General features: G+C 41.8%; 2 protein-coding genes across 3 annotated transcripts; one reads left to right on the top strand and one right to left on the bottom strand.

Moving 5' to 3' along the window:
- Positions 1 to 6387, bottom strand: LOC143323535 (T-cell surface glycoprotein CD3 epsilon chain-like). Its single transcript, XM_076735421.1, has 6 exons — positions 6252 to 6387; positions 3483 to 3604; positions 2773 to 2949; positions 2545 to 2688; positions 2163 to 2215; positions 1 to 1271 (listed from the first exon to the last, which is right to left on the bottom strand). Exons 2-6 carry the CDS (start codon positions 3553 to 3555, stop codon positions 1212 to 1214), a joined length of 507 nt encoding a protein of 168 aa, XP_076591536.1. The 5' UTR covers positions 3556 to 3604; positions 6252 to 6387; the 3' UTR covers positions 1 to 1211.
- LOC143323534 (myelin protein zero-like protein 2) lies at positions 6314 to 23844 on the top strand. 2 transcript variants are annotated; one of them, XM_076735419.1, is made up of 5 exons: positions 6314 to 6450; positions 19354 to 19523; positions 19985 to 20195; positions 20790 to 20964; positions 22457 to 23844. In XM_076735419.1, exons 1-5 carry the CDS (start codon positions 6396 to 6398, stop codon positions 22614 to 22616), a joined length of 771 nt encoding a protein of 256 aa, XP_076591534.1. In that variant the 5' UTR covers positions 6314 to 6395; the 3' UTR covers positions 22617 to 23844. The 2 variants fall into 2 exon arrangements, with proteins under 2 accessions (XP_076591534.1, XP_076591535.1); XM_076735420.1 differs by having other exon boundaries at positions 20881 to 23844.
- The last annotated feature ends 3966 nt before the right edge of the window (positions 23845 to 27810 follow it).

Genomic DNA, 27810 nt, shown 5'->3' with positions numbered 1-27810 from the left:
GCGGTGGCTGTGGTTCATTTATTAGTGACACATGTTGCACAAATTAACACTGTAGATTAAAACAAAAATGTGATAAAGAAAAAAAAAAGCAAGTTGATGAGCAAAATAAAGTTAAGTCAGAAGTTATGACAAAAACATATAGTATATGTAGCCTATAGAAAACAGGTATATTCATATTTGAAATGACAAATATATGTTACATTTTTTACTTATGACATCATTGTAAATACTTCACCATACCATGTTTTTATATTTAAGGGTCAGTACAGTCATAGTACAAGTCTAAACACACAAACAGTCGCCACTTTATTAGGTACACCTGTACAATCTAATGCGATCCGGTGCGATTACTCTGCGAGAAGTTCTATCTTAACAAAGCTTACGTCATATTTCTTTGTGACATCGCTGAATATGTATAAATGTGTTTATTACTGAGGTCATTACGCAACCTTATAAGGAAAGATTCTGCTCCTCCACACCTCCATATATCAAACACCACCACCACTACAACTTCAGTGTTAAAACACTTCATCTAATTAACAAACTGAACATTAAAGGCACCGTAAAAGAAGACTTTATGGCACGGCAGTTGTATCGTACTTGTACTTGTATTAGACTTTGGTGTACGCAATGAAGTGGCCACTGAGCATATATTTCTAAAACAAACAAACACCCCCCAACATTGTAACATTGTCTCACTTACCCCTAATGGTAAGCCATGCATATAGTCTGGATGTGTATTTGACCAGTTATCGGTCTCCGAGATTTCTGCCTCCGCACCAACACAGCAGAATGGACATTGGTTTGTGGTGCTCACAGCACGGAAAACATTTAAAATACTTTTCATGCACTCTCAGTTACAATACTTGGTGTCAAGGTTTTACAACTGACTCAGGCCAGTAGAAGACTGTGTTTAATTTCCTCATAGACATAAATGTGTTGATATGTTGTCAAATCATGCCATCTGTTTTTTCCAAATTAGCTGAGTTGGTGAACCTGAATTGCAGCAATTTACAGAAACAATACAAAAAAAAAAAAAAAGCAATTCACCTCTGTTGTACCCGAACTGAAACGACTGTACCTGGGTAGATAATACCAAGAGCGAGTGAGAAAATGTTTGCAGAAGGAAGCACTACTGGTAGCATGACAGCTGTTCAAGTTTGCCTTCGTCCATGCGGCCTTTAAACCAGGAACCTAGTGCCGATTTGTCGCTATCCCATCCTGTTCACGGTAGAGTAAGTATCCTTGGAGCGAGTGTGAGTGTTCAATTGCTGCCAGAACACAACACAAACAGCGTTAGGTCGATCACAGAGTCATGTTTGCTCCTCCTAGCACTGTAACCAACATAAGCAATGCACTCGAGCCCTCGACTGCAAATTTGGAGTTAAAAACTTTGGTGTTTTCTTGGACACTTCATTGAATTTTAATAAAGTCACTTGTGGCATGAAGGGCAGATTTTTTTTTAGCAGCTTAGCCAAATGAGCACCCAGAAACAGTCATCCGTGCTTTTATCACCTCTTGAGTGCTGTAGTTCACTGAATCCATCCTTTCTCAACTCCAAATGGTTTGATTCCGATTTTATCATCTTAGTTGTTTTAGGTATGTTTCCACATTAGACTTGCCTTCTCTCTTTTATATGTATTACATTATGCTTTATTGCTCTTTCTTATATTCTTCCTTTAATCATGTATTCCTGTACTGATGCAAATTCTAACCCATCTGGAAAGCCCTTTGGGTCAGCTCCTTGTGTTTTTAAATGCGCCATGTAAACAGAAGTGACTTGACTAAAAAGCTAAACGTGTTCTTTTTACACTTTGGTTTTGGTACAGATTTAGCAAACAGTATATAAGGTGTTAATTATATAGTTAGCTTTAACGGTGCTGGTAGGTGGAGTGTTTTTTAGCCTTTGGACAGAGCCAGGCAAACTATTCACCTGCTGTGGTACTGATCATCTGACTCCCTGCAAGAGACCAAATAAGTGTATCTCCCAAAATGTCGACCTATTACTTAAGTTTACTTAACACTCTCATCTCAGCTCTAATGCTATGTTTAGAATTAGTTTGCGAGGACACTGCGGCTTTTGTCACCGTGGAGAGGAAAATCAGGCGAATGCAACAAATGCAAATATAATGCTTTTTTTGTTTTTGTTATACAATTCTTACCTCATAGTCAGGAGATAGGACAGGTGGAGCCCGGCCTCCTGAATGAGCAGGTGCTAGAGGTACAGAGGGACCAGTTACTTGAACTATCAGAGTCAGCACATACTCTATGGTTTATTGTGCATGCATACAGACAAAATATGTATAACTTTAAGAGTAAAAATTAGTCCACACCCACTTTAATACTTCAAATATTTAAAAATAACTGAAATAGCATTTGCAGCTGCATCAGCACACGTCCGCTACAATCTTATTTCTAAGTCTGAAAAATCAGTATCCTCACTAAAAGATGCTAAGTCCTCCAGTCCAGGGGACATTCAGCAACATTTTAGATAAAGAAGTGGAATGCTGTGAGTTTGTATGATCTACTTTAATGCATTCTTACCTTTGGAAGCGTGAGTAAGTCCAGGTGAGCTTCTCTTCTTGATGCACATGCAGATAAGCGTCATCACAAATGCTGTCACGATCACGTCCCCAAAGATGGCCATAGCAAACATAGCCCCATCCAGCTCAAAACAATTTTCACACGCTGAAGGACAAAGAACAGCAGTTGAATAAGTGAAGCACAGCTGGCACGAATGGCACATCATGAGGAAGTGTGATTTTTACTCACCCTTTCCTTGCACGTAGAAGTAATAGAATTTGTCCTCATATTCACACCGATAAAGGCCTTTGTTGTCATTGTCATACTTGAGTCTGTATTCCTGTCCCTTATAGCCGTCGTTTTTTTTGTGGTGCCAAGTCCCGTTTTCTGGACAGGTCATCGTGAAATATTCCCCCGAGAATGATACTTCTCGTTAAAACACATGGACAGATGTTAGGTTATTTCAGTGTACTTGCTTTAATTCATCATTTCATGACGACCCCTCTTCCCCATTACATTTGAGTTACAAAATAGGATGATCAGAGAGCTGAGGTAGGTTTTTCAAGACTCAGCTCATCTTATGTGCCTCTGAGTCGAATCATTTTTCTCTGAGTCAAATGTCTTACATGTGTGGAGACTGAGGTGTTTCCAACGGGAACCCACAACAAATAACAAAAATACAAGTGGCAAACTACACTGCAAAAAAGAATAAAGTAGATGAAAACATCAGTGTGAAACAAGTACTCGTTACACTGGTGTGAAACACAGAGAAGGATACTTTTCCATTTAGCAAGTCGGGTGCATGAATTAAATACAGGAAGTTGAAGAAGTGTCTTTGGATAGAGCTCTTAGATGTCTTTTTTTTTCAGAATATGTATTGTTCTGAACAAAGACCAGTATACTGAAACTCAATGACGTAAAAAAAAAAAAAAAAAATAATAATACAATGCAATATTTACCTTCACCAGCCTTCACGGTTGCTGCGAGCAGGAGGAGAACGGCGAGTGCAGCCTGAACACCCATGCTGGTCATTTCCTTAAGACGACCTCTGCTTATTGTGCCGTTTGGTGAGCTTTCGACTCTATAGATCGATTTGTGAATGTAAGCACTTACAAAATATAAAAAGATATCAAGCTGTCTGAGATAAAAATATTCGAAGGAGCAGACCTGGTGCTTCTCTCTCTCTCTCTCTCTCTCTCTCTCTCTCTCTCTCTCTCTCTCAGTCTCACACACACACACACACACACACACACACACACACACACACACAAACGTTACTCCCCACAGGAAGTGTTTTTTTTTCAAGATGCATTCATGGTTGAACCTCTAAATGAAGTCAAACTAAATTAATATAGTGTATAGAAATCCTCCTGTACTGTATTTATTGTATTGATTTAGAATAGAAATAGAAATTTTTGAAATGCACATGATTGTTTTTCAGCATCTTCTATTATTTTCTGTGATCGGGCCTCAAAATTGAAAATTTTGAAAATGAGATCTTACAGTTTTTTCTTTTCTTTTTTCAGTTGCTAACTCACACGTCTCTGTACTGAGTTCGCTTTTTAAAAACTCTTTACACAGTCAGTACAACAGAGGTCAATATGGACTAAACTGTGGATCACTTTTCACTCAAAACGCATTAAATTCATGAACTGTTTTACTCCCGCCATCTTTCACATGTTTGCACATCATAAGACAAACTGTTAAACTTGCATTCAAAATCTAACACAACACAAACTCTACATTCTGCTGCATCCACATCTAAAACTTTTAGGAGAATGCCTGCAATTATTATGCTTTTCAATTTCATGCCGTGTATATTGTGAAAGGGCAAATCTTTGGAATGACTCTATCCTCAGTAATCATGGACCCACAGAGACTCCACAGCGGGTCCTCAACCCCACCGAGGAATCGTTTTCCTCATGGAGGTGGAAAGCTGTCCTGTACAAGTATGCAAAGTGAATCTACACACATTTGTTTTCCATTACATTACTGGATTTACTGCAGTGTTTAACAAAGCCTACTGAAGCACGTTGCAACCTTTCAGATTCATTTGTGTGACATATACGTACACATACACATACACATACTGTCAGGTAGCACAATCCATGCGGTATGGAGACATCCTTCCTTTTACTGGAATGGAATTTTGGTTTATGCAAAAATGAAGTTACATGGAATGTTTTTACATTGCTCAGTCATGTCTTTGTAGTCAGAGATCAGAGGTCAGTGTGGACTAAACTGTGGGTCACTTTTCATTGCTTTCACACAATAAGCTTTAACAACATATTTAAAAATCCATGAACTACATTACATTTACATATTGTCAAAAATGCTACATTTACATTCTAAACCTAACATAACTCTAAAAAAATGCCGAAACTCCAATCCTCAGCCCCAGAGAGGATTTCTATTCACTCTTGGACACAATGAATGCTGGATGTGTAAACGTATCTGCAGAATGTGTGACTTTCATAGTTTTGCTTTTCCATATTAATGTGTGCATATAAACTGTTTATGAAGGCTTTTGTATTCAAAAATGGTACCAGGTGCTGTTTGATCATTTTACCGCTTCCACAGTCATTTTTTCCAATTGATCATATTATATCACAGCTTGTTATTTTAAATATTTGCAAGTAATAAAGCTGATATGTAGCAGTTCATATCTGACATCCACAAAGGCTAGAATTACGGTTGTAAAAAATGTACTTATTCAGATTGACTATTGAGATCTTTATACACCTTTGTTAACACAAACATAAATGTACTTTCACAGTCACACATGTTCATTCTATTCACGCCATGAGATTTAAACGAACGTGAAAAGTCTCTCATGTCAGCCAGAGAAAGTTAGACGTGAATTCCAGCCATTTTGACAGGCTTCAGACAAGAAGTACAGAGGTGGTGTACATCAAAGTGCAGCTCTGCCCCCAAGTGGTTCAAACCAGAAACCAGCCAGTTTCATGTGGAACAATACAGCTGAGCTGCCAGGAGAGGCAGAACCATTTCTGTTCACGTCTCACTGTTTGATTTTACAGTGAAGGATTAATAGTCCAGTCATCATCAGCCTCGTGGTTTTTGACATAGTTGTTTTTCATATATATTATTCAAATATTGAATTCCCCTTTAACCATCCTGTCTCTCTGAAGAACTAATATGATTCAATTAACTGAATATGACTTTTCAATGTGATGATTAGAAAATCAAAACCAAGCCTAAAATGAATAAAATTTCACTAAGTCTCACAGTGACGACACATTACACGTGTCAAAAAAACAAAACAAAAAAACACGTCACAGCCTTCAATATAAAGTCATAAAATGTCACATCAGAAAGCTCTTAATTGCCTCCCTTATCGTGTCAGCATGACTGGATATTACATGTGGTTTTGTTGTTTTATCACACATCAGCTCATGTAAGGTGACATCATAATAACACGATGCTGTCTGTAACAGTGCTGATGAACCGTCCTGGATATGTGCTTGCGCAACAGCTTTGGTATGGCACAGCATCTGTTTTACGCAGCAGCAAAACAGGTTGGGTGACCATCAAGAATTTTTGAGCTTTGGGTTTAACATGTGAACGAGAGATAAGAAGGCAGCAAGGAGAGGCTATGACTTTGTTACTCCGCCCGAAAATGTGGTGGGAGGGTGCAGAAATGAAATGTACGAGGGCAGCAGCGAGCTGGGACGCGTCTTTGGAGAGACAAGGTGGAGGAGAGGACTCACCGTATGCTTCATGATTTTGACCTTCACGACACGGAATCCACATACTTGTCGGCCGGTTCCCTGTTACTGCGCGTCGGCGGAGGAGTCTCAGTGGGTTAGCGGACTCCCGGTCTCTTGGTCATCGGACAGCCTGCCGTCCATCCAATGTGCGTAAAAGGGCTGTATTTCCTCACCGTCCTGTCTGGACTCGCAGCTTCAGGTGAGACCCCAGTTTAGTTTGAGTGGATAAACCGAGTGAAAAGACGATGTTGAGTAAATGGGGGCTGTTTGTTGTTCAACATTCATGTGTTCTGGGAATCATACAGTCTAATGTGATTTATCCAAATGTATGTTTGTATGTTTTTTTTTTGAAAGTTAACAGTAACACATTGTTTTGATAGTTAAATGTTAAGGGGACAGTAGCTACATATACATTGTCCAACAGTTGGTCAAAACAAATGAAAAGGCCTTTCTAATTATATACAGTATAAACTAGCATATACCTGCTTGGTCGCGTATTTTCGCATCTGGGTTTTCCAAAAGTTTACACTGGCGGTGTTTGTTCACATCCCAAGAGTGCGCTTAAGACATAACAGGATGACCCTTTAGAGACGTTCCAATCGACAAACAATCGAGTTTCAAGGTAAAAGAGAGAACCATGCTTCTCGTTCCATTAGTGAAAGCTCCGCAGGGACCCCTAACCTCAATCTCTGAGCGCCCGTCGTGCGTCATTGGGAAGTGGAGAACTTGGCACAGTGGCACCGGTGGGGTCGCTGGAGAATTCCTGTGAACACTATAAAACAGCCATAACGGGGGCAACTTCTGACAACATAATGGCTTTAGAGTATTTACTGGCATCCAATCCGTGGCCGCATTGTGTGTAGGTTTTATGCAACCTCTCTCATTTCCTGCCTACTAATGTGCATCCGTGCTTTGAAGTGACCCGCTGGACGCAGATAAGTCCACCTGCTTCCCGTGCAAAGGGTCCAGGATATGTCAGTTGGATCATAACATCTTGTCAGATATACACTATGGAGAAGAAAAAAAAAAAAAAAAAAACAGAAGCAGACTACATCCTATAGTTATAACTGCTCACATCCAAATGCAACTGCACGGCTAATGGAAACGTTTTAATAACACAAATTGGCGTATCAGTGGCAATTCATTCAGGTTGTTTAACCTTGAAGTAATCTCTGTCCATCCCACTTAAGTGGATTATATTGATTGAACATGTCCATCCACTGCCAAAGCACCATGTTGGGATTCACTATAGTAGCAAGCTGCTTATGTTTACAAGGAGCATGTGCCTGCAGATCAGTCATAACAGAGTCACAGGCTGACAAAGCAGGAGGATGACTAAATATACTGAGTGGATATAGAGGGATAGATAATCAAATAACAGCATGTGGATGAAGAAAAGCATGTTGGAAGTGATTACAGCTCAGCAGCATCTTGGTTCTCATGTCTGTTACGCTGTAATCACTTTCTTTGCCTTTGGCTTTATTGTGCTAGCAAAACGGCACACCATGATGAAACCAGCCTGCAGACACATCTCATTGTCACGAGACATGTATGTGTAAAATTGCAAATATGCATGCAAAATAATTCCGAATGGCTTTCTCTCTTTCCCTTCCCCTCCTCCCTTCAGGTATACGTTGTGACATTAAGACAGCACACAGCTAACACATTTACCCATCAGCCCGCCACTGCTTTGACACGCATTTCACCGATCAAAGACAGTCAGCATTCATTTGTAGACTTGCAGCGTAGAGCCTGTGTTTAAGGAGATGTATATATAGACCAAACAGATTAATTCCTCTCTCCCAGTGCTCCTCCAAACATAATCACAGCAGGTGTTGCAGTGGAAAAAATCTTTCATCGCTCTCAAAGATAAATGCACTTACTCCCTTCTGTGTTTTCGTAAGTGTGCTTGGTAGGAGGTTTTTTTTTTGTATTATAAATCATCATTTGTCTCGAGATCCTTTTGGGAGACATGATTTCACTTTTCACAACACCAGAATGGAATTGCTTTCTATAGCAGACACGATCCTGAGCAGATTTGTGAGGTGTAGATGCAGTTTTAATGCAGGATCAGTGAAAGGCTCATGGAGTCTCACGGAGGTGGAGGCACACGATTGTCAGAATGAGAGCAGAGCCTCTGATCACACCAAAAACAGGTACTGCGACAAGATTTCTGCATAGTTTTCAGGAACAGGGCCATTTTTTTTTATTATATGTCCCCTTAAAATGTTAATGTGCCTTTGAAAATGGCAGATGCTTTATGTATGTACCTGTCACCTCCAAGCTGCTCTCGAGTACAGTGCACTGGAATAACACTGTTGGCCCCGAGTTTTTCTTCTGTCAGATTGCAGCATTTTCATTTAACTTTTTTTAGTGTGAGCAATTAAGATCTTAAAACTAGCAAAACAGGACCAAAGATAAAGGACCCACTTTAGTTTATATTGTACAGAAATGCTGTAAATATGCAATTAAAATGACCAAAAACAATAGACATGCAGTTAATGCCCCTGGGTCTGGTATCAACTACAACAACCTCTTGTTTTTCCCTTTTTTGAGTTACAGAAAAATCAAGAAAATGCCATATTTAACAGAGAGAACGTGCATAGTCATTGTTCTCATATCTTTCATACATTTGTTGCAAAAGATAATGTCATTTGGTTGCAGGCAGCTTACATTTAAACATCGCTTTTCTTGTGTCTGACTGTTTGGATTCAAAACAAGTAAAATAAAGAGCCAGCCGCGCACTGTGAATGGCTCATTAGAAAAAGGAAACAGACTGAAAACAAAGAGCAGATTAATTTGAATTTAGACCAAATTACTCTCATTTCTCCTCTGTCTGACCAGACACAGAGAGGTGGCTAAGCATCTTTTTCTTCGCATTTTTTGATCCCCTGCTGCTTCTTTTTGAGCCTTGCTTTAATTCCTTTTGTCCTCCTCTCATATTTTCCTCCTCAGCTAGATGCCTGAAATGCTCGAAGGCTGACGTGTGCCAACCTGTCCTGACTTACAGGTTTAGCACGCATGCACACACAGCTACTAGACGCTTACACTGGTTGTTAAGGCTTCAGTTTAAGCCTGTCAGGTTTGCAGTCGACAAGCAGCCTCTTGTATGTCTTACTGGGATATAACAGTTATCTCTCTGCCACGGCATCTCTAATCTCACCACAATAATAGGTCAGCATAACAAAGCATTGCTGTGGTTTTTGACATGCTGTGCTGTGTTGACACACCTATGAGGACGTCTGGCCTTTGTGTCGGGTTGATGGGATTGCCTGGGGGTGTGGAGAGTTGACAATGACGCTCTCATATGCAAGAACGCACCAATCGCCAACACAGCGGGCTTAGGGCGCATCTGTGAAGTGTTTGAGTGTGAAGGCAAGGCACTCCCTGAATAATGTTTAAGTCACAAGGCTGTGCTTGGCTTCAAGTGTAAACATGGATCGAAATACATTTCTCACTGAATTGATAGTGTTTGTGTTCACACACACACACACACACACACACACACACACACACACACACACACACACACACACACACAGTCAGTGTTCATCCGAGCCCGTGCAAACGCAAATACCGTGTATTTGTTAGCATGGGTTTCTGTTTGTGTAGTCACATTCTTACATACTCTGCTGGCTGGGCACTCGTTCTCAAAACTGTTTAGAGTTACGGCAAACAAGAAGATATTCCAGCTAAAGCAACACCTCCAGTAGGTCTACAGCATGTGGAATAAATTAACTGTTTCCACAGAATATCAGCAGTTCTTTGTGAGTCATCTGATCTGCAGAAAGCCACGAGGAATTTCATCATCCGTTGCCAATAGTTAAATATTTGTGATTAAAATGAAGAGCAGTCATGATCATAAAGTTTCTCAGGCTCTGTCTTACTCTCCTTTTCTTTGTTTTGTCTCCGACTTGAATATGTCCTCCGGTATATCCAGCCATTGCTATTAACACACTGACTAATAAAAATGAGAAAGAGTAGCAGAGGCACCTACTTATCCGGTTTGCTCACTAATTAACTGACACTGTACACAGCAATTTAAATGAATAGTGTAAGTTGAAGAGAGAAGGGGTGGAGCTCGTGGGTGGGGCAGGTGAAGGACAGGATGCAAGGGTTCGATCACACTTGTGCACTTGAATGTTCCCTTCAACTCTCATGCACTTCCATTGAAGCCTGTGTGACTGACATGAAGGAGTGCTTTTCTGGGTTCAGGGTTCAGGTTAGCTCTGGCACATTAGCCAAAATGTATATCCTTGTTTATATACAGGAGCTAGAATTAAAGAGCTATTATCAGAAACTTGGGGGCGCACAAGAAACACATTTTAAAAGGAATGTTCACAATTAATGCAGCAGAAGTCAAGATTACCCGAACACCGGATCCGACATCCTGGCTATTTACCTGGAAGGGAGGATCTATCGGTCTTAAAAATCGAATTCCCAAGTTTGCATCACGTACTTAGCGTTATAAATGTGAAGTCTCACTGAGATGTTATCAGGGTCATTTTCTTGGACATTAGCATTTTGCCAGCGCTTGGAGAAAAAAGTTGCATCGTCTTCCTTCAAAAAAAAAAAAAAAGCCTCCTTCAGAACCAAAGCTGTGATATTATACAGTAGTCTAGTACATTTTATGACAAGTATACTGATCTTTATTTGTGAAATTAGTGGCATGGCCCTTTAAGGTGGAAAGCAGAGAGCAGGGGTCTTTACCTCCTCCAATGTGTGGTTTTTGATCTGTGTATATATTGTCAGCAGCTGACTTATTCATGTGCTCAGGAGCAGAGGCGCAAGTCACAGTGGGACTGGACTCACTCTGACTCATAGCGCTGCAGGACATACGGCTCGTCTAGCCTCGTAGTAGATATGTGAAACTAAGGTTGTCTTTTGAGTGTTGGACCATCCTTCCAACAGAAGCCTGTGGGTGTGCTGAATTGAAGCATACGTGTTGGACCCCCCCTCAGGAGTTTGTAATCCCATGGAGGAGTTGTTGAGTCAGCTGCGAGGTGGGAGTGGAAGAGGTTTGATGGATTAAACTCTTATCCTCACTCACCCACTACACGTTTCCTCTGGACACTGCCGCCTGATGAATTACAATTGGCCCGGAGGAAGCAGGGGGGAGAGGAAGAAAGAGTTAGAAAGAGAGATTGATGTTTGGTCTGTGTTTGGACTGACCTTTAGAGCGTATTCAAACACATTTCTGCGGATTTCAAAAGTCTGATACAGTTTTCACGTCTCCAGCATTCAGATTTGAATATGAATAGTAAATGCAGCGTCAAAATTGACTTATGTGACATTTTCACACAAAGAAATGTCTTTTTTTTGTGATTCAAAACACATCAAGTGAATAAAAGCTTTTAGATTCGCTGTTCCAAACGCCTGGCGTCTGGTACATCTCTCTGGTCGTGACACATTTTATACTGCAGCTTCATTTGGAGTAGTAGGCATGAGCAGGGAGAGAGACTGTGGATGAAAGAAAACAGCGCCACCTGCAGAAAGTCAACAGAACACCCAAGAACAGTCCCACCAACTGGTTAACATGAATCTGTGTGAAGGGAGGGAAATAGAAAAAGCAGCAGCTTTACAGATATGGACTGAATAAAGTGTTGAGAGAGGAGAAAGAGAGGTAGTACTGAGGCTCTGGTATGTGTGTGTGTTTGCTCTTATCATACGTTACCTGGCCACAGGTATGTGGTTGCCTCAATATTACACCTGTATGTGATAGTTGCCCCTCATTCCAGAAGCTATGTGCATAAATCTACTGCTTTAACAGCCTTTGCTCATAAGGGGACACTCCCATCCAAGCACAAGAGCATTAGTGGTGTTGGGTGATGAGGCCTGGTTTGTCACCAGTGTTCCAGTTCTTCCCAAAGGTGCTGGATGGGGTTGAGATCAGGGCTCTGTGCAGGCCAGTCAAGTTCTTCTATACCATGAGGGGAAAGCACCATTCCAAAACTTGCCACAAAATCATGTTATGCTGTGGTATGAATAGTTCCTTCAGCTGGAACTAAGGGGCCCAAACCAGGAAAACAGGCCCAGAATAAAAAGGCTGTGAATTGGCTGCAAACAACTGCGTGTTCATGACTAAGTGAAATGAATGGAGACCCATACAGAGAAATGTACAGCAGAGTATGTTACACACAGTTACGCCCATTTCAAGGCTTCCCCTCTGTAACACCACTCAACACTCACCCTCTCTCTCAACTCTGCAAACACACTGTTACCTGAACCTGCTATTCCCAGCTCTCAGGCCAGCCCTGCATGAAAGACAGGCCTTGTTAAAAAAAAAAAGGAAAGGTAACCTGGGCTTGTGAAACCTCTCACAAAGCAGAGAAGAGGCTCTTTGTAATCCACTGAGCTCTTTGTGTGTTTGCTCCCGTCCTAAGTGTTTCCTCCAAAAGCGGTGCGACAGAGAATCGGGTTTCCTCTGGTGGTCCTTTTGTTTCTGAGCCGTAATGAAGAGAGGAAAGGCACAAGCACACACCGTCTAGGAAATAATGTAATGAAACCAATTTCCTGATTTAGAGAGTCGTGCCAACTACTTAATTTCTCCTGTAGTGTTTCCTCCTCTCTTACAAAGTCCTAGAAGACTTAACATCCTCTTGGAAAAGGGAAAAATCAGGTCTACAGTGTATACTGTATAGAAAACACTTCTCAAACTGCGACTGGTAACTATCTGATCATGGATATTATTATACCATAAGAGTTAGAAAAACAGCTCTCTTCCCTCTGCTTTCCCTACATATTCATATGCAACTGCATCAACACGCTCTCAGCCTATAAGTCAACACGAAAGCTTTGACAAAGATTTTGATTATGCAATAAGGCAGATACAGTTGGTTCATTCTGTGGATTGTTTTCCAGATATTCAAAGAAAATATTTAGAATACCAGGGGATGTTTGCAGAGCAGTTATGACTCAAGTACAATATACCGAGCATGCCTCCCTGCAGTGTGAAACACACCCAGAATGGCCCCGAAAAGACTAAGGTTCTGGAAAAGCCACCCTTCGTAACGGTATGTAATCTATCTGATGAGACAGTTCTGTTTGTTTGCTTGTCTGTTAGCAGAATCTCTCAAAAAAAGAGAGAGATTTTAGAGAAGGGTGGTGAAAAGTGAGGTTATGGTCCAAGGAAAAAGTGATTATTTTCAGTACAGAACATATATCAGAGGATTGTTGGTCAGCCATGGCAGAAATACACACTATCTGAGTGCGGTGTGTAACCAGATGATAAACACAGAATCTAACACGGCTGCCTTGAGAAGTGACCCTTTGCTACACCGCTTTGCCAAGTAGCAATTGTCTAATCATAGCTCAGCAGCTGTAAGTATAGGTACGGCAGACCTGTGCGGCTTCTCCACATGCCAGGACAGCGTGCACAGGGCGCTGGGTGCTGTAAGCTGCTAATTTTAGCGTGTGTGGCTACCTTGCTACATAGGGGAGCGTTACTTATGAGGCCAAGGAGCATTCACTGATCTGTAGGGCTACATGCTGTGTTGAAGATAATCACAAAGTGAAAACACACTGTTTGAAAATACCAACATTTAATCAAACACCTGAGTCTGAGTTTAAATTTTTCCTTGTCATAGGCCGACACATAACAGCCTACTTGGACTAACTAGCTCTGCACTGCAAAACAAGAACAATGTTATTTCTTCATTTCCGTCAACTGGGGAGGATGATGGCTTTTACTGTTTAATGAGAGATCATGCATGGAGCCATCGAGTGCATAACTGAGACCTTTGTACGAGGTTTCTTGTTTCAAATCGAGGCAGCTGGAAATATTTTAGCAAACAGCTGGTGGGGTTTTCAACCAACTTGTAGTGCTAACATTAGCTTAATTAGCTTGCCAGCTACAATTTCTTATAAGCTATAGCTGAATAAATATGACTTCTGAAAGCCTTTCTTCTGCACTGATACATCACATGCATAGATATAATACATCCAGCACTGTGAGACTCTATAAAGCATGGTTGAGGGTACTGCACTCTCTTTGACACGGGGTGAAATAATTATATTGGCAGGTCAAACACTACTTGATATTTTTTAGCCTCTTTGGAAGGCTTTTATAAAATCTTGGGAGGACTGCCAAGCCAAGCAAACCTAATCACACTGGAGTGGGCTTTGCTTTGAATATTTCACGGGGGATGAAAGTATTTGTCCTCTTCGGCTTGAGACGGGGCCCAGTGGACTGACGTAGTTTGTAGCAGGTATTGTTGACAGATAGAATAAAGTGCATTAAAGGTTCAGCAAGTTCATTTCATCATGATATATTGGACATATTGACAAATATTGCTGGCTAACGCGACGCCGGTAAAGGAGATTGTGTGTATGTATGCCAAAAGTGAGCCCCCTGAGAGATGTCAACACACAACACCGCACACACACACACGGACAATACACACACCCATAACAATGGAGGATAATATTTTACGACCTATTCCAGATTTTCCTGAGCTGTATCTGTTCATAAATAGAAACATCTGGAGATTACATTGGCAAAAATACACACACACACACACACACACACACACACACACACACACACACACACACACACACACCCTAACCTTAACCCAAGTCTTCAACCTAAAATTTAATGATTGACATTTGCATTTTCTCCCCACAAGTAGGACAAGTCCCCACAATATGACAGTGTTAACAGATTTATGTCCCCACAACATGAGTAATACATGGACACACACACACACACACACACACACACACACACACACACACACACGTCTTTTTAATTACCAGTGAAGAGCGTAATGGATCTCCTTCACATGTTTCACAGCATTTAATAATTTTAAAGGGGGAAACATGGAGTAGAGACACAATCTTAATGAAAATCTGAGTATTTAAAAGCCCTTGAATCATTAAATGAATAACACCTACTCCTATAGCATGTGTATACGGTTATGAGAGATAGAAGCTTGTGAAAAGGGGTCCTCTAACTGCTTTTTCTTACGTTGTTCTGCAAGTATTCTGCAAGAAAACTACAGCAAGCCAGACAATATCTGCAATATTTGAAACATAATTAGGACAAATTCTTATGTTCGTCTGCACTCTGGCCCTGCCCTCCACTGTAATGTACATAACTCCATCTTAATAAGCCATGAAAGCTCACTCTGTCTGTCTCTGGATGCTGGGTGTGGTCAGTACTGGTTGGGCAGGATGTTCAGACATAAACAAGTGAGCGACTTAGGCTGGACAGAGAGCCGTGCCAGAGTGGAAGAATGGACGGACAAACAAGCAAGCAAACAAACAGTATTATCTTATCTCCTCCTTACAGACTGCAATTATGTAGAAGAATACATTTTCCATCATGGTGTTATCCTCTGGCTCCATCCATACATCAGCGCCCCTTCATCTCCTCAATCATCCAGCTCTCGTTCATCACTTAAGCTCACCCTCTCATTTGTGCATGTTTATCTCCCCTCTCTCTTTCTCTAAACGAGTTAAATTCTGCGCTCTTAATGTCATGTAACTCACATAATGGTTCACTCATGTAATGGCATGCATCATCTTAGCGGAATTAGTGCCTGCTAATGACCGATTAAATAGTGATCATGTACTTTTAGCCGCAGGGACAAATTAGTAGTGTAATTGAGGCGCTGTACATAGCCCCAACTCTTCTGTCATTCTGCTAATATCCATTTTGCCTTCAAAAAGGCCTAATTAACCTTAATTCTTAATCAGCTCAGCTTGCGTCAAAGGATGGCGGAGTTGAAAGCGTTTTACTTTTGTGTTGTTGAAAGGAGATTAGCAATGCTTCTTTAAATTCATGTACTGTAAATAGATTGGTTAAGGGAAGAAATTTGAAATGAGGTGTTATGGCCTGGAGGACCTGCTTTCTTTCCTGATACGTGAAGCATGATGAATCTTTTCAGCGTGAGCGTTTAGACAATTTGGTAGAGGAGGATAGGCATTGCACGATATTGCTCAGCTAATCTGCGTGCGCTCCACTCTCTGAAATAAGGATGTAGAAATAGAGGGGTTCAACTGTGGATATTTAATTGATGAGTAATGAATGTCATTACAGGGATTTACCCCTTCCCCTCTGTGTGTAAAGCAGACTGAGAGTCTGCAGCTATAATAGCGGCTCTATGTGGCTGTACTGCAGTGGGGCTTTGAGCTAAAAGCTAACATGCTGAGAATAACAAAGTTAACACGTGGATACTTTTCTTTAGTATTTACCATGCTTCCTGTCTGAATTTAGCATGCTAGCATGATAACATTTGCTCATTGGCACTGAACACAAAGTTTAGCTGAGGCTGATGTCTTCAGTTTTGCAGATATTGGGTCAAAAACCTGGACAGATATGAGATTAAAATGTTGACCTGATGATGGCGCTAGATGAAAAGTTTAGGGATCTCCAAAGTCATTTTAATTCTTCCTGATCGATGCCTGAACCAAATTTTGTGGCCACCTAGCCAATAATTTTTGAGACATTTCACTAAAAATCAAATATGTCAACCTTATTGTGGCGCTAGATGAAACCTCAGGGGATCGTTTAAGTCAATAGGATTGATCTTCAGGGGACCATCGACGTCTGTATTAAAATTCAAGGCAGTACATCCAACAGTTGAGATATTTCATTCTGAAAGAGGTGATCCTAAGCCATGCTGCTAAGGCTAAAAACAGAAGTACATGTCCTTTAGTTTGAGAAGGGGCTCTTGTACTTGTAACAGGTGTGGTCGTCATTTCTGTGACACACGCAACACCGTCTGCTCTCACTCGCCCTCCCTTCCTCCCTTTCTCTTTGTCAACCTTCACATGGAATACAGAGACCTTCACCTGGTGGCTCGGACTCTTCTGCTGAGTTTTCACACACACACACACACACACACACACACACACACACACACACACACACACACACACACACACACTTGCAGTCAAGCCAAGGAGGGAGTCATTACTGGCAGCACTGGCTGTACGGATACAGTCAGTGCTGATGTTATCTTCCTAATGAATATCCTAAACACAGGCACTTTAATCCACTAACCTCAGCAGGTAGACAAGAGGTGGCAGAGGAGACTTGTTCCCTTTGAAGTCCATTCCTCAAAGCATTTATTCTCCAGTATATAAAAAGTCTTATTTTACTCTATACAAGCAGAAATATGTGCCAGTGGGCTACGATTTGTTGTCAAAGCAGCGATTTCCATGCAAGTTGAAGTACCTGCCTCATTTTCAAGGTAATGATGCTGAAAAAACACAACATATGTTTGGCCATTGGAAAAAAAAAAAAAAATAATACAAATTTAAGTCTGAAAAATAAAAGACCTGACAATTTGCAAAGATGGACGGTGTGTACTCAGCCTGTATTGCTCGCTCGTACACACTCCTCCCAGGTTTCATCGGGCTCATTTAAAACACATTAGGCTGTTACAGCGCTGTCAGGGCCTGGCGATGAGAGAGAAGCCTGTCTGTTTAATGCTGTGCGGGGGCTGTCTGGTTGCTCTACTCTCTCATCCTAGCCCACAGGAAACTCTCTCCAGCCTGATAAGGAACAGAACGTGCTGCCTGAGGAGCCAAGCCCCTGCTGACATTTTCCCATCCAGCCCCTGACTCAATGCTCACTGTATTTATAATGCAGGGGCAGCGATATGGCTTAATTTGCCTTCTTGGACTTTTCTTATTTCTCTGCCTGGTGCCTTATATTACCATTCAATATAGGGCAAGCCCACCTAAAGTCACTCAGCCTTCATCTTAAATTGTAGAATAAAGCTTAATTCACCTTTTTAGGGTGTAAGATCCTGCTGATGACTGCTGCATGTATTGCTCAAACTCTTTTGATAATCGACAGCTGGAGGTTACATTTTATTCATTTTATATCAGACTAATAGGTTAACCTTGATTCTAGCTGATTGCATCAACAAAGGCTAATTATTAGCCTGAGATGACACATGCACTCAGGTAATGCATTGAGCCAGAGACAGCTCATCTGTCAGATTGAAGTGTCTCTGATAGTCAGAGCTTTCATCAAGTGTTTGCCTTGTTCTGCAGGGTAATCACATGGAATGTGCTAATGAAGTTAAGACAAGTCTTGGTCACCCTGATCACTGTGGCTGCTAGCTCTGCAGATGGTCTGCTGCATGCTTGGGAGCTGAATTTAATAAGGCTAGACACGGCTCCTGATATTATTGGGATATACAGAGCTCCCTCTATAAATAGACCAAGTGATCTGGACTAGACAGCACATAAACTTCCAGAGAGACTTAGACTCATGCACACATACTCTCTGGGCTGCTTTAGAGTAAGGCTGGATATACCTCGATAAACAAGACTGCAATCTTGGTGAGAGGGAGATGTGTTCAGCCGATTCCTGATGTGACGTTGTCTGGCTGCCAGACAGAAACTTTGCATTAAGCATGTCTCTCTCTGGGGCAGTGCATGCATGTGTGTGTGTGTGTGTGTGTGTGTGTGTGTGTGTGTGTGTGTGTGTGTGTGTGTGTGTCTGTACAGTGTATGTGGAGTGTGTGTCAGTGCTAACTCCATTCCGGGGAGCTCCATCCATCATTATGTGGAAGAGCCAAATCGTTGCCAATATCCCTCTCCGCTCTTCCAGTCCATTCATTTTCCATCTAATAGGTCCACTATGTACTGTAAAGATTGATATAGTCCATATCCATATAATATATAGCAGACTGTCAATTTCAGCCCTGTCTCAGATGCAGTAATGTAGCTTAAGTGGCTATTTTTCATTCAGTGTCACAGATTTGGCCTACTGATCTGGAATCAGTTTGGACTTTCGGGATCACAGATGTGATCTCATACATTTAGCATATGGGCCAATCTGTGGTATTTCAGTATATGCTGTAATATATGGATCTAATACAGTTAGAGTGACAGTTTAGAGTTAGTGATTTTCTCGCAGCAGCACTGTGTAGGCTGAGGTAGGTTCACTGGGGACATTGCCTGCACTCACTAGGCAGGAATTTACTCATGAGGGTGAATTCATACTGTATATGTTGTCTCGTACTTTTGTATATGTATTTGTGTTTCTTTCACATGCCATTAATCTATGTATAAATTTTGCTCTGTGTGTCCTGCAAGCCGCTTTTAAGTAACCTCTGCTGCTGTGTCTTGTTTGTTGCAGGCGTGCTGCAGGTCAGCGGGATGCGTATATACACATCTGGGGATGTAGAGGCAGTCAACGGGACAGATGTTCGCCTGAAGTGCACATTCCAGAGTTCCTCTCCCATCAACCCCAGCTCCATTGTCATCTCCTGGACCTTCAGACCCCTTAAACCAGGCAGAGAAGAGTCGGTGAGTGCGTGTGTGTGTGTGCATGTGTGTGTGCGTGCGTGTGTGTGTGTGTGTGTGTGTGTGTGTGTGTGTGCGTGTGTGTGTTTGCAAGAAAATGAGATCAAACCTCAAACCTCCCTCATTGTGTCAGGGAGCATCCACCCCCTCAGCCAACTGCGAGAGGAGTCGGTGAGTCATCAGGCTCCCTACAGAGCGTCCAAGACAGCCTGTGTGTGTCTATGTGTGTGTGTGTGTGTGCGCGTGCGTGCATATGTGTGTTTGTGTAGGTGCGTGCACATATTAAGAATAGAGTGAAAAAGCAGCAGCAGGTCTGGGTTTATGTCTTGTCTTTCTTTCTCGGTGAGAATAAAATAGCTTCCTTCACCACACAAACTGTGGTATGACTTTCAATCTGTGACAATCCAACCAGTCAAGCCACTTATTGCTCAAACAAAATCAACCCATCAATTTCCTTTTTCCAGGTGTTCCACTACCAGCAGCGAGCATATCCTCCTGTAGATGGCATTTTCAGGAAACGCGTCTCTTGGGCCGGCGATATCATGGGCCGTGACGCCTCCATCATACTTCAACAGGTCAAGTTCACCTACAACGGCACTTATATCTGCCAGGTCAAGAATCCGCCGGATGTTCACGGTGCAGTTGGAGAGATTCGACTCCGTGTGGTCACCACAGGTCTGCTGTGTACTTTTCATACAAAATGTTTCTCCATATTTGCCTATGGTTGATTATGAGATGCATTAATCAGATACTTTACTCTAGCTTTCTGTGCAAGCCAGCAACTCAGAACAATTGACTGTTTGTATAAATATTAAAGCAGACAACAACATGTCAACAAGATAATGAGTCTATAGTGAGGCTGTACTTAGACACAGCAATGCTAATTGCTGTGATCAGCATGTTAACCTGCTCACAATGTCAGTGCTAACATGTTTAGCAGGTATAGTGTTTACCTTGCTCACCATGTTAGATTAGCATGTTAGCATGCAAACATTTTCTAATTAGCACTGAACACAAAGTGAAGTTGAGGCTGATGGGAATACCATGAGTTTTGCAAGTATTCATGTCATGAACCAAAACATCAAGTAAATTGAAATTTTGACCCACTGCTGGTGCTTCAGGAAAAGTTAAGGGATCAGCACATCAGTAAGATTCATCCTCTGCACGCACACAAATGCACAATGAAATGGCTCCGAGCAGTGATGGCACTTACGCTTTATCGAACAAGCACACTCACTCTGCGCTCCTGTGTTTTCTCCTCACATACAGCCTCTTTCTCTGAGCTTCTCATTCTGGTGCTGGCCATCGGGGGCGGTATTCTTGCTGTGGTCGCCCTCCTCATCGTCATTTTGTCCTGCAGGCGGTGCAAGAAAAGACAGAGACAGAGGCAGCTGGAAGGGAACGAGGAGGCTCCCCGCAAAGAGAGAAAAGACCCCACTGCGTGGTAAGACCAAGAGAGAGGCAGAGGGAGAGGAAGTGGGGGATAGAGAGAGGAACAGAAGAATCACGCACTTCCTCTCTCGCTCTCCGTCTAACTCTGGGGACCGGGTCATGTGGCGCTCCTTCTTGGGTCCTGGGGCTTTTTTTCTACTGGACGCTTCACTTCTGCCTTCCCCTGCAACCACAGTCTTTGGATCGCAAATCTGGACCAGTTGATGGGCAGCTGTCATTAACTAGTGACAAATTAAGAATGTACCTTTGTGTAGAAAGCTGTAGATACAGAACTTAAGCCAGGCTGCTGTGTATCTTTTATATCACCATGTGCCTATCATTTCTGGAGAGAAACAACTGTTTTATCAGTTCACCCTTTCCTGTTCAGCTAAATGGGCTTCCAAACACATTTCCTGTTTAGAGTAAATGTTTTGATGATGTAAATGTAGAACAATGGTGTATTCCTGCTGTTTACTTCCCTACTAATACATTTTATACCCCAATGCAGTGCAAGCCACATGTTTGATATATTATTTCAGCAAACAATAGCGACTGTGGAACAATGACTGAGCAGTTTCCTAGCTTCTATTGAAATTTTGTTTCAATTACCAGATGATGGAAAACATGATGAAACCCCACACAAAGCTTTCATCAACCCTCTTTTCAGTGGTCCTATGTAGTATCAGCTGTCTGACCCAGTTTACTGTGGAGGATGCTGGTGTGCATTTCTGCTTCATTTCACTACTGAAGTTATATTGCTGTATTTTTCTGAGATTCTGTGGTGTTGTTATTCTGATGTTGAGACTCCTGCCGTCATAATCAAGGTGCTATCAAATAGTCAAAACCTGATGGAGAGCACTTGTTTCGAAACAGACCAGCACAAAGATGCAATATCAATTCTAAATTTCATTGTCAAAGTGGCAGATCTTTTTACCAACCAGGAGCCTCTCTGAAGGCCGAATGTCTGTTTTGAACAACGAGCTGCTTTGTCAAAAACATCTTCTTTCTGGGCACATGGGACGTCTTTGTTTCTCTCTTGGGTTTTCAGATCTCTCTGTAATAGGCGCCGTAAGTGGTTACTGTCAAAACTGTGTTGCGAGAACTCACTGTATGCACCAGACTTGAAAAAGCCAAGCCTCTCAAGGAAAACTTTCATCTTGGTCGATCAGATTTATTCAGACTTCAAACCGAATCTTTCATTGAAAAACTTGGCAAAGGAAGGAAATATTTAGACCCCAATCAGATGCAGATATGTAAACAGAGATTTTGATTCAACCTTTGCTCTCAGCTTAGCGAGGCTAACCCTTTGTCCCTGTCGCTGTGTCTGTGTTGTCTGCTCGTCTTTGTCCCGTCCCCTTTCCGTGTGACTGATGCACATGCATGCACATAAATAATTCATAAATGTGTCATGCATGAATTCATATCCTGGTGTGTGTGCTATATTACTCTTACCCCCCCGGTGCCTGTCTCCCTGTCCCCTCTGTGTGTGCATGTGTGTGTCCCAGTCACCCGTCGAGGGCCGTCCACCTCTACCTAGCAGAGACGTCCATAGAGCTTGACAGTTCAGACGGCATGATCTCAGACCCCAGCACCAAAGACTCAAGCTCCTCAGAGGAGGAGGGCCCGAGCTCAGACGACGATGATCATGGTGACGACTCTGACTGAGGAGGTGAGGACAGACAGAGAGACAGAAACACTGATGTGAAGTCAGCCAGGAAGCTTGCTGGAGGGATGCCCAGATGGCACCCATGGATTACGGTCCACGGTTCTGCCGAGCGGAGACTTGATGATGAGAGCACTGCTCCTGCGGTGTTGAAAAACAAGCTCATTGTTTAAGAATGGGAGGAAAAGGGAAAAAAAAAGTTCTGTTTGAAAGTTTCTGAATAAGAAGAAAGACTAGAGCAGTGCTTTTGATGAGGGTCAAAGCTTTGAACAGGATCGAAAGTATAATAACTTTACTTTTGAGAGAGTTCAGAAATATTCATAGGAGGAGAGAAATACTGGATCTAACCTGCAGGGCTGTGGAAGTGAGAGGCCCTGGAATCCTGAAGCTGACCCGGCCATCGTCAAGGAGGGAAAAGGGCCAAGTCCTGTTCAGTAACTGCCTGTTTCTTTAGATGTGAACCTTGTTAAGTGCCTGGAGTTGATACCAAAATCAGCAGTAGCATGAAACTGAAAACCAGCAGAATGAGTCAGAATGAGGAAGGTGTTTTCTGCCATGATGAGCCATAATAAAAGATGTACATTGTTGAGGAGGCCTCACTTTTGTAAACCACTCTCTGGTTGACTTTAAGGACCAAATCATTTTGATTCTGTAGGATCATTCATGTTTTAGATTTTGAATTCAAAGCCATTGGGGATTATGTAGGTCTTGCATTTCAGTCAGCTATGCACAACATCCTAATACCTGATGTCAGAACACTTGTTAAAAACAGTTTTATCCCCAACTGTAGACTGAGGGGCATCAGACTACTTTGATAAACAACCATAAATGTGATGTTGTCGTCATTATGTCTAAAGGCCAAATACTTGATCAGTTAGCGAGCAGCTGCATGTCCACACCTGTCCTGTGTGTTGTGTGAGAGCGCGCAGTCAGATCTGAAAACCTCTTGATTGCAACATGTCCCTGAGAGCCCGTTCCTCTCGATGCATCTGTGAATGCATCGTGTCTACTAACAAGTGATTGCAACACCTGTCTTTCCTCCTTTTTATGAACGAATTTTGTACTTGTTGATGTAATACTGAGCAATTTGATTATAGATTTTTATTTTTTCAATTTTTTTTTTTTTTTTTTTTTTAGATAAAGCCAGAAGTATTTCACCTTGTTGTTTAAAATGTATGTGTTTGTTATAGAGCTTTTATAAAAAAGATGTTCTAATAAAAATGCCTTCAAATCTTTAGCACGTTGTGTCACTTAAATGTGGTGATCTGGGCAGAGTTGGCTCATGAAACAAATAATCACACACGACTTGGCAAGATCTGATAGCCCCCATCTATTATGCACGAGAGGAATCCTGTTATATAGCATTTATTATGCATCATTATCTTTAATGCACTACCTCCAGAGCTCTTCACTTGTTTACATGTAAGCAGAGTGAATCGTTGTTTAATCTGTTAGGTCTGGTACTGTATGCTTATGCCTATCTCTGACTTCAGTCTGGCTTTGCTTGTTTGTTGAATGGGGTTGTTCATGTCTACGAATATGTTACTTTATATCTTTGTGTGCCTGTTTGTTTGCCTTGATCAAAGTCTATCCCTGTGCTGCCAGCTTTAGTTACTGACTGACAGCGTGAGTGTGTCATTCGGTGTAGAGTGGGGTTGACGAACACTAAAAAGAGGGAGAGGGTGGGAGGGAGACAGAGTCTGTTTATCCAGGCTAAATAATTACGTTTTGTTGTAGAGAAAGGCCGCTAGTGTTGAACTGATAAAACAACAGTGAAGTCTCGAGATAATCTCCAAAGCTTCTGTTAATTACTCTTGCAGAGCTCAGACCCTGGCCTCCAAATAATCCTGCCAATTCAGTAATCAGCTGTAGGTGTGGAAATGAGCATGTTCTTCTTTTCTCCAGCGACAGCATTCCGCATGTAACACGCCGAGCACTTCGCATTTAGAGTGAAGAGTATGACTGTTACTATACTATCATCACTGCCATCACTCTCGCCACCCAGACGAACAGAATAACATCCGCGTGCAGCAAGTTCACACACGTTCACTCGTGGTTGCCAAAAGGCGTAATGGAGGAAAGTATATTGAGGGATAGAAGGAAAATAAATGAAACATTCCCAACATGTGTCAACATCTATCTGCCTCTCTGTTCCATCCACATGATGATAGCAGGTAACGTGAACCAAACATATGGGAAAGGCGCTCTCAACCATTCCTTGTTCATGACTCATTTACCAGGCAATTCACGGAAATCACTTTTCTAAAGAATCTGTGGGCTTTTGTTTGATAAAAGACGGGAAATGTGTGCAGTCTTTACCAAAGAGCAAATTATACGTGTTTCTCCTCACTCTCCCTTGCTTGGTTTCTGCATTCTAAACCTCAGGATGGGTTGTACCTGGCACAGCAATGTGGAGGAGCACAAAATTCCTTCACACGCACACTTACACAAACTCACTTGTTTGGGCACACACACAGACACAGAAAAAACATGGGCTTGGCACAGATGGGCTCTGGAAAAACCAAATCACCTCAATGGTATGTAACTATACAACTGCATATTGCACTGTGACTTATATTGGCTTTAGTTGTCAACTTGTCCGTGCACACATACAAACCCTCACTTAAGCTCTCAAACACATTCACTCTGAAGGTGGAGAGTCATTGCTTCATCAATTGTATAGACGAGGGTCTCCTATAGCCACCGTGGCTAATAATTAATGCTGTCATACTTGTTTGTGACAGCCCTGAGAAAAGTTTTTCTGTATGTGAAACCTATAAAATACACTGAGTGTAGTGGAGTGCATCAGATACAACTTTTCATCAGCTATTCAGTGCATGGAGTGCATATAATCTGATGAAAAGGACCAATGGACTCTCATGTTTTTGACTGAAGGATAATGGTTACATACACCATCTGGCCCCAACAATTTAAATCACCTTTATTAGTCCCCTCCAGTGTTGACAACAGAAGAACAGGCCTCTTGTTGACCAGAGTCACCAGAGAGCGAGTAAGTGACTGAGAAGATTTTGGCTGAAACTGAGACTACTCTACTGTAAGCAGACAGAGAGTCCCTGTATTCACCCACAATACATAACACAATGTAATGGTGTGTATGTATGTGTGTGTGAAAGCACACAGGTAAGATGCACAAGACTTTTCCAACAGCGAATAGGGTGTCTCAATCAAACTCAAGCAGATTTTATAGTATAGTTAACACCATTTAGTGTGGAACACAGGCGTTGTGAATACTCTTAGGTAAGGCCAGTTCCTGTAACTCAGCATCTGTTCAAGAAATGAGTCGGCATCCCCGCCCAAGTGTGGGAACAGTTGCACAATGTTGTTAACAGATACCATACAAACAATGCACTTAGGAATGGAGGAAGGCAGGAGCAAGAGTGTGCCTCACTCTCTCCGTCTTTATCTCTTATCAGAGAAGGTATCTGCAGAGATTTCCAATGATTTTGTGAGGAACTGAACATAAACACAGAGTGCAGCCAGGTTAGCGCAAGAGCCACGCATGCTGAGCGCATGCACATGCCTGGCCTGTCTATGGAGAATTGCTGGATGTCTGTTAAATGCTAAACAGTGACAAAACATTGCTTACAGAGAGGTCATTTTACCCACATTTCATCTTTATTATACCTGAATCTCACAGTCCTGTCCCATTCTAACAGGAATAAATCTCATACGGTCGACAGTAAATTAGAAGTTAGTTTTACAGTGAATCATGTGGAGTCATTTTTGTTTATTGTATGACATCCCTCCTTGTCACAGTCCTATATTAGAAAGCCTCTAGACATGGCTGCTTTTTCATTTTAATCAAGACATGTTGCAATGTTTAACATGAGGAATAAGCATTCCCTAAAACTCATTAACTCGCAGTTAACTTAAATCTACTCTATGAGTTTCTATACAATTATTTTTTTCAGTGTTCACAAGGTATGGTTTGCTTAGAAAATGTTTTTGTTTTTTTTTTTCCAGTGGCACCTTGCCGTTATGTATCTAACTCCAAATAACTCATCCAGCTACTGTATATATGCTGTAATTCTGTCAAACACTGAATCAGATTATGGCACACAGCTGATACGTTCACATTGTATTTGATGGAGAAAGGCCCCGAGTAACAGAAGATGCTGCTCTCATTTGATATCCTCTGATGTGTCATGAAATGAAATGAGGTTATGCAACATGACTACAGCATCTCTGTTGTCAGAACAGAGGAAACGCTCCTGGCAGACCAGATGGATCTAAGGATGGAACTGACAATCTGGACCAAATAAAGGCATAAATAAACTTCAAAACGACTCTGCATAAACATGTAGTGGAGAGATAAAGCATTACACCAGAGTGAAGCTGAACTAGCAAAGGCTAAAAAAACAAATATCTTCTCCCATTAGAGATAATTACAACAGTAAAGACAGGAGATTGGGGACAGGGATAGTGGAGAAATGTGTCTAGAAATAGCAGGGAAGTCCCACTGCAGCATCTGTGGTTTTACACAGGAGCTGGCTGGGGAGATAAGGCAAGGACTGCTCCTCAGGCCTCCGCGGAGAAGGGTCATATGAGGGGATGAAGATGTGCAAAGAGACTGTGTTACATTCTAATATGCTTTCATTTTGGCTCCTCAGCACATGCCTGCTTTACAAATGCAGTCTCACACTTATGATCAACGTCACTATCTGCAACTTAAACTGCCAGCTGACACCATCTTCAGCAATTTTATTCTGAAAAGAATTACTCTGTTGTTATAATTATTATTGCTTGTATTATTTTTTTATCAGCATTATTATTATTACGTGAGCAGTAAATACAAAGCTCTTGAAAATTGCAGTCACATTGATTAAGCTGAAATGACCTGAAACAGCCTGGCAGGATTTGTATTACTACTATTACTACAGATTTCCCCTGTGGCTCCTTCAGGACTTCCACTCCTATGACCTGTTCATCTAGTCTTCCTGCAGTGACATTTGGCTGGGATATGAAGTTTTATTTTGTTTTGTTTTTCCCCACAAAGGTATTTTATTGTGACACTACAGTCAGTTCATTTTATAGATTTGAGCATTTTTGTGGACGGTCACCTCTCTCCTGCGCAGACCTCTGTCAGCGGGATATTGAAGTAGTTTTGGGGTATAAACACGCAGATTTTGAGCTGAATTACAGACACACAGTTCAGTCACTATGAACACCGTATTT

This window comes from Chaetodon auriga, chromosome 7 (genome assembly GCF_051107435.1).
Source record: "Chaetodon auriga isolate fChaAug3 chromosome 7, fChaAug3.hap1, whole genome shotgun sequence".
In the NCBI taxonomy this organism is placed as follows: domain Eukaryota; kingdom Metazoa; phylum Chordata; class Actinopteri; order Chaetodontiformes; family Chaetodontidae; genus Chaetodon; species Chaetodon auriga.
The sequence above is the reverse complement of the archived record's forward strand: the minus strand, read 5'-3'. Positions and strand labels throughout refer to the sequence as shown.

What these genes read in the sequence shown, in the direction of transcription:
- LOC143323535 (XM_076735421.1), bottom strand. Translation starts at nt 3,555, where the DNA reads ATGACCAGCATGGGTGTTCAGGCTGCACTCGCCGTTCTCCTCCTGCTC. An exon ending in CTTCTACGTGCAAGGAAAGG is followed by an intron (nt 2,689 to 2,772) that starts GTGAGTAAAAAT and finishes TTTGTCCTTCAG; the next exon opens with CGTGTGAAAATTGTTTTGAG. An exon ending in TCCTATCTCCTGACTATGAG is followed by an intron (nt 1,272 to 2,162) that starts GTAAGAATTGTA and finishes GTGTTCTGGCAG; the next exon opens with CAATTGAACACTCACACTCG.
- LOC143323534 (XM_076735419.1), top strand. Translation starts at nt 6,396, where the DNA reads ATGTGCGTAAAAGGGCTGTATTTCCTCACCGTCCTGTCTGGACTCGCA. An exon ending in AACCAGGCAGAGAAGAGTCG is followed by an intron (nt 19,524 to 19,984) that starts GTGAGTGCGTGT and finishes TCCTTTTTCCAG; the next exon opens with GTGTTCCACTACCAGCAGCG. An exon ending in ACTCCGTGTGGTCACCACAG is followed by an intron (nt 20,196 to 20,789) that starts GTCTGCTGTGTA and finishes CCTCACATACAG; the next exon opens with CCTCTTTCTCTGAGCTTCTC.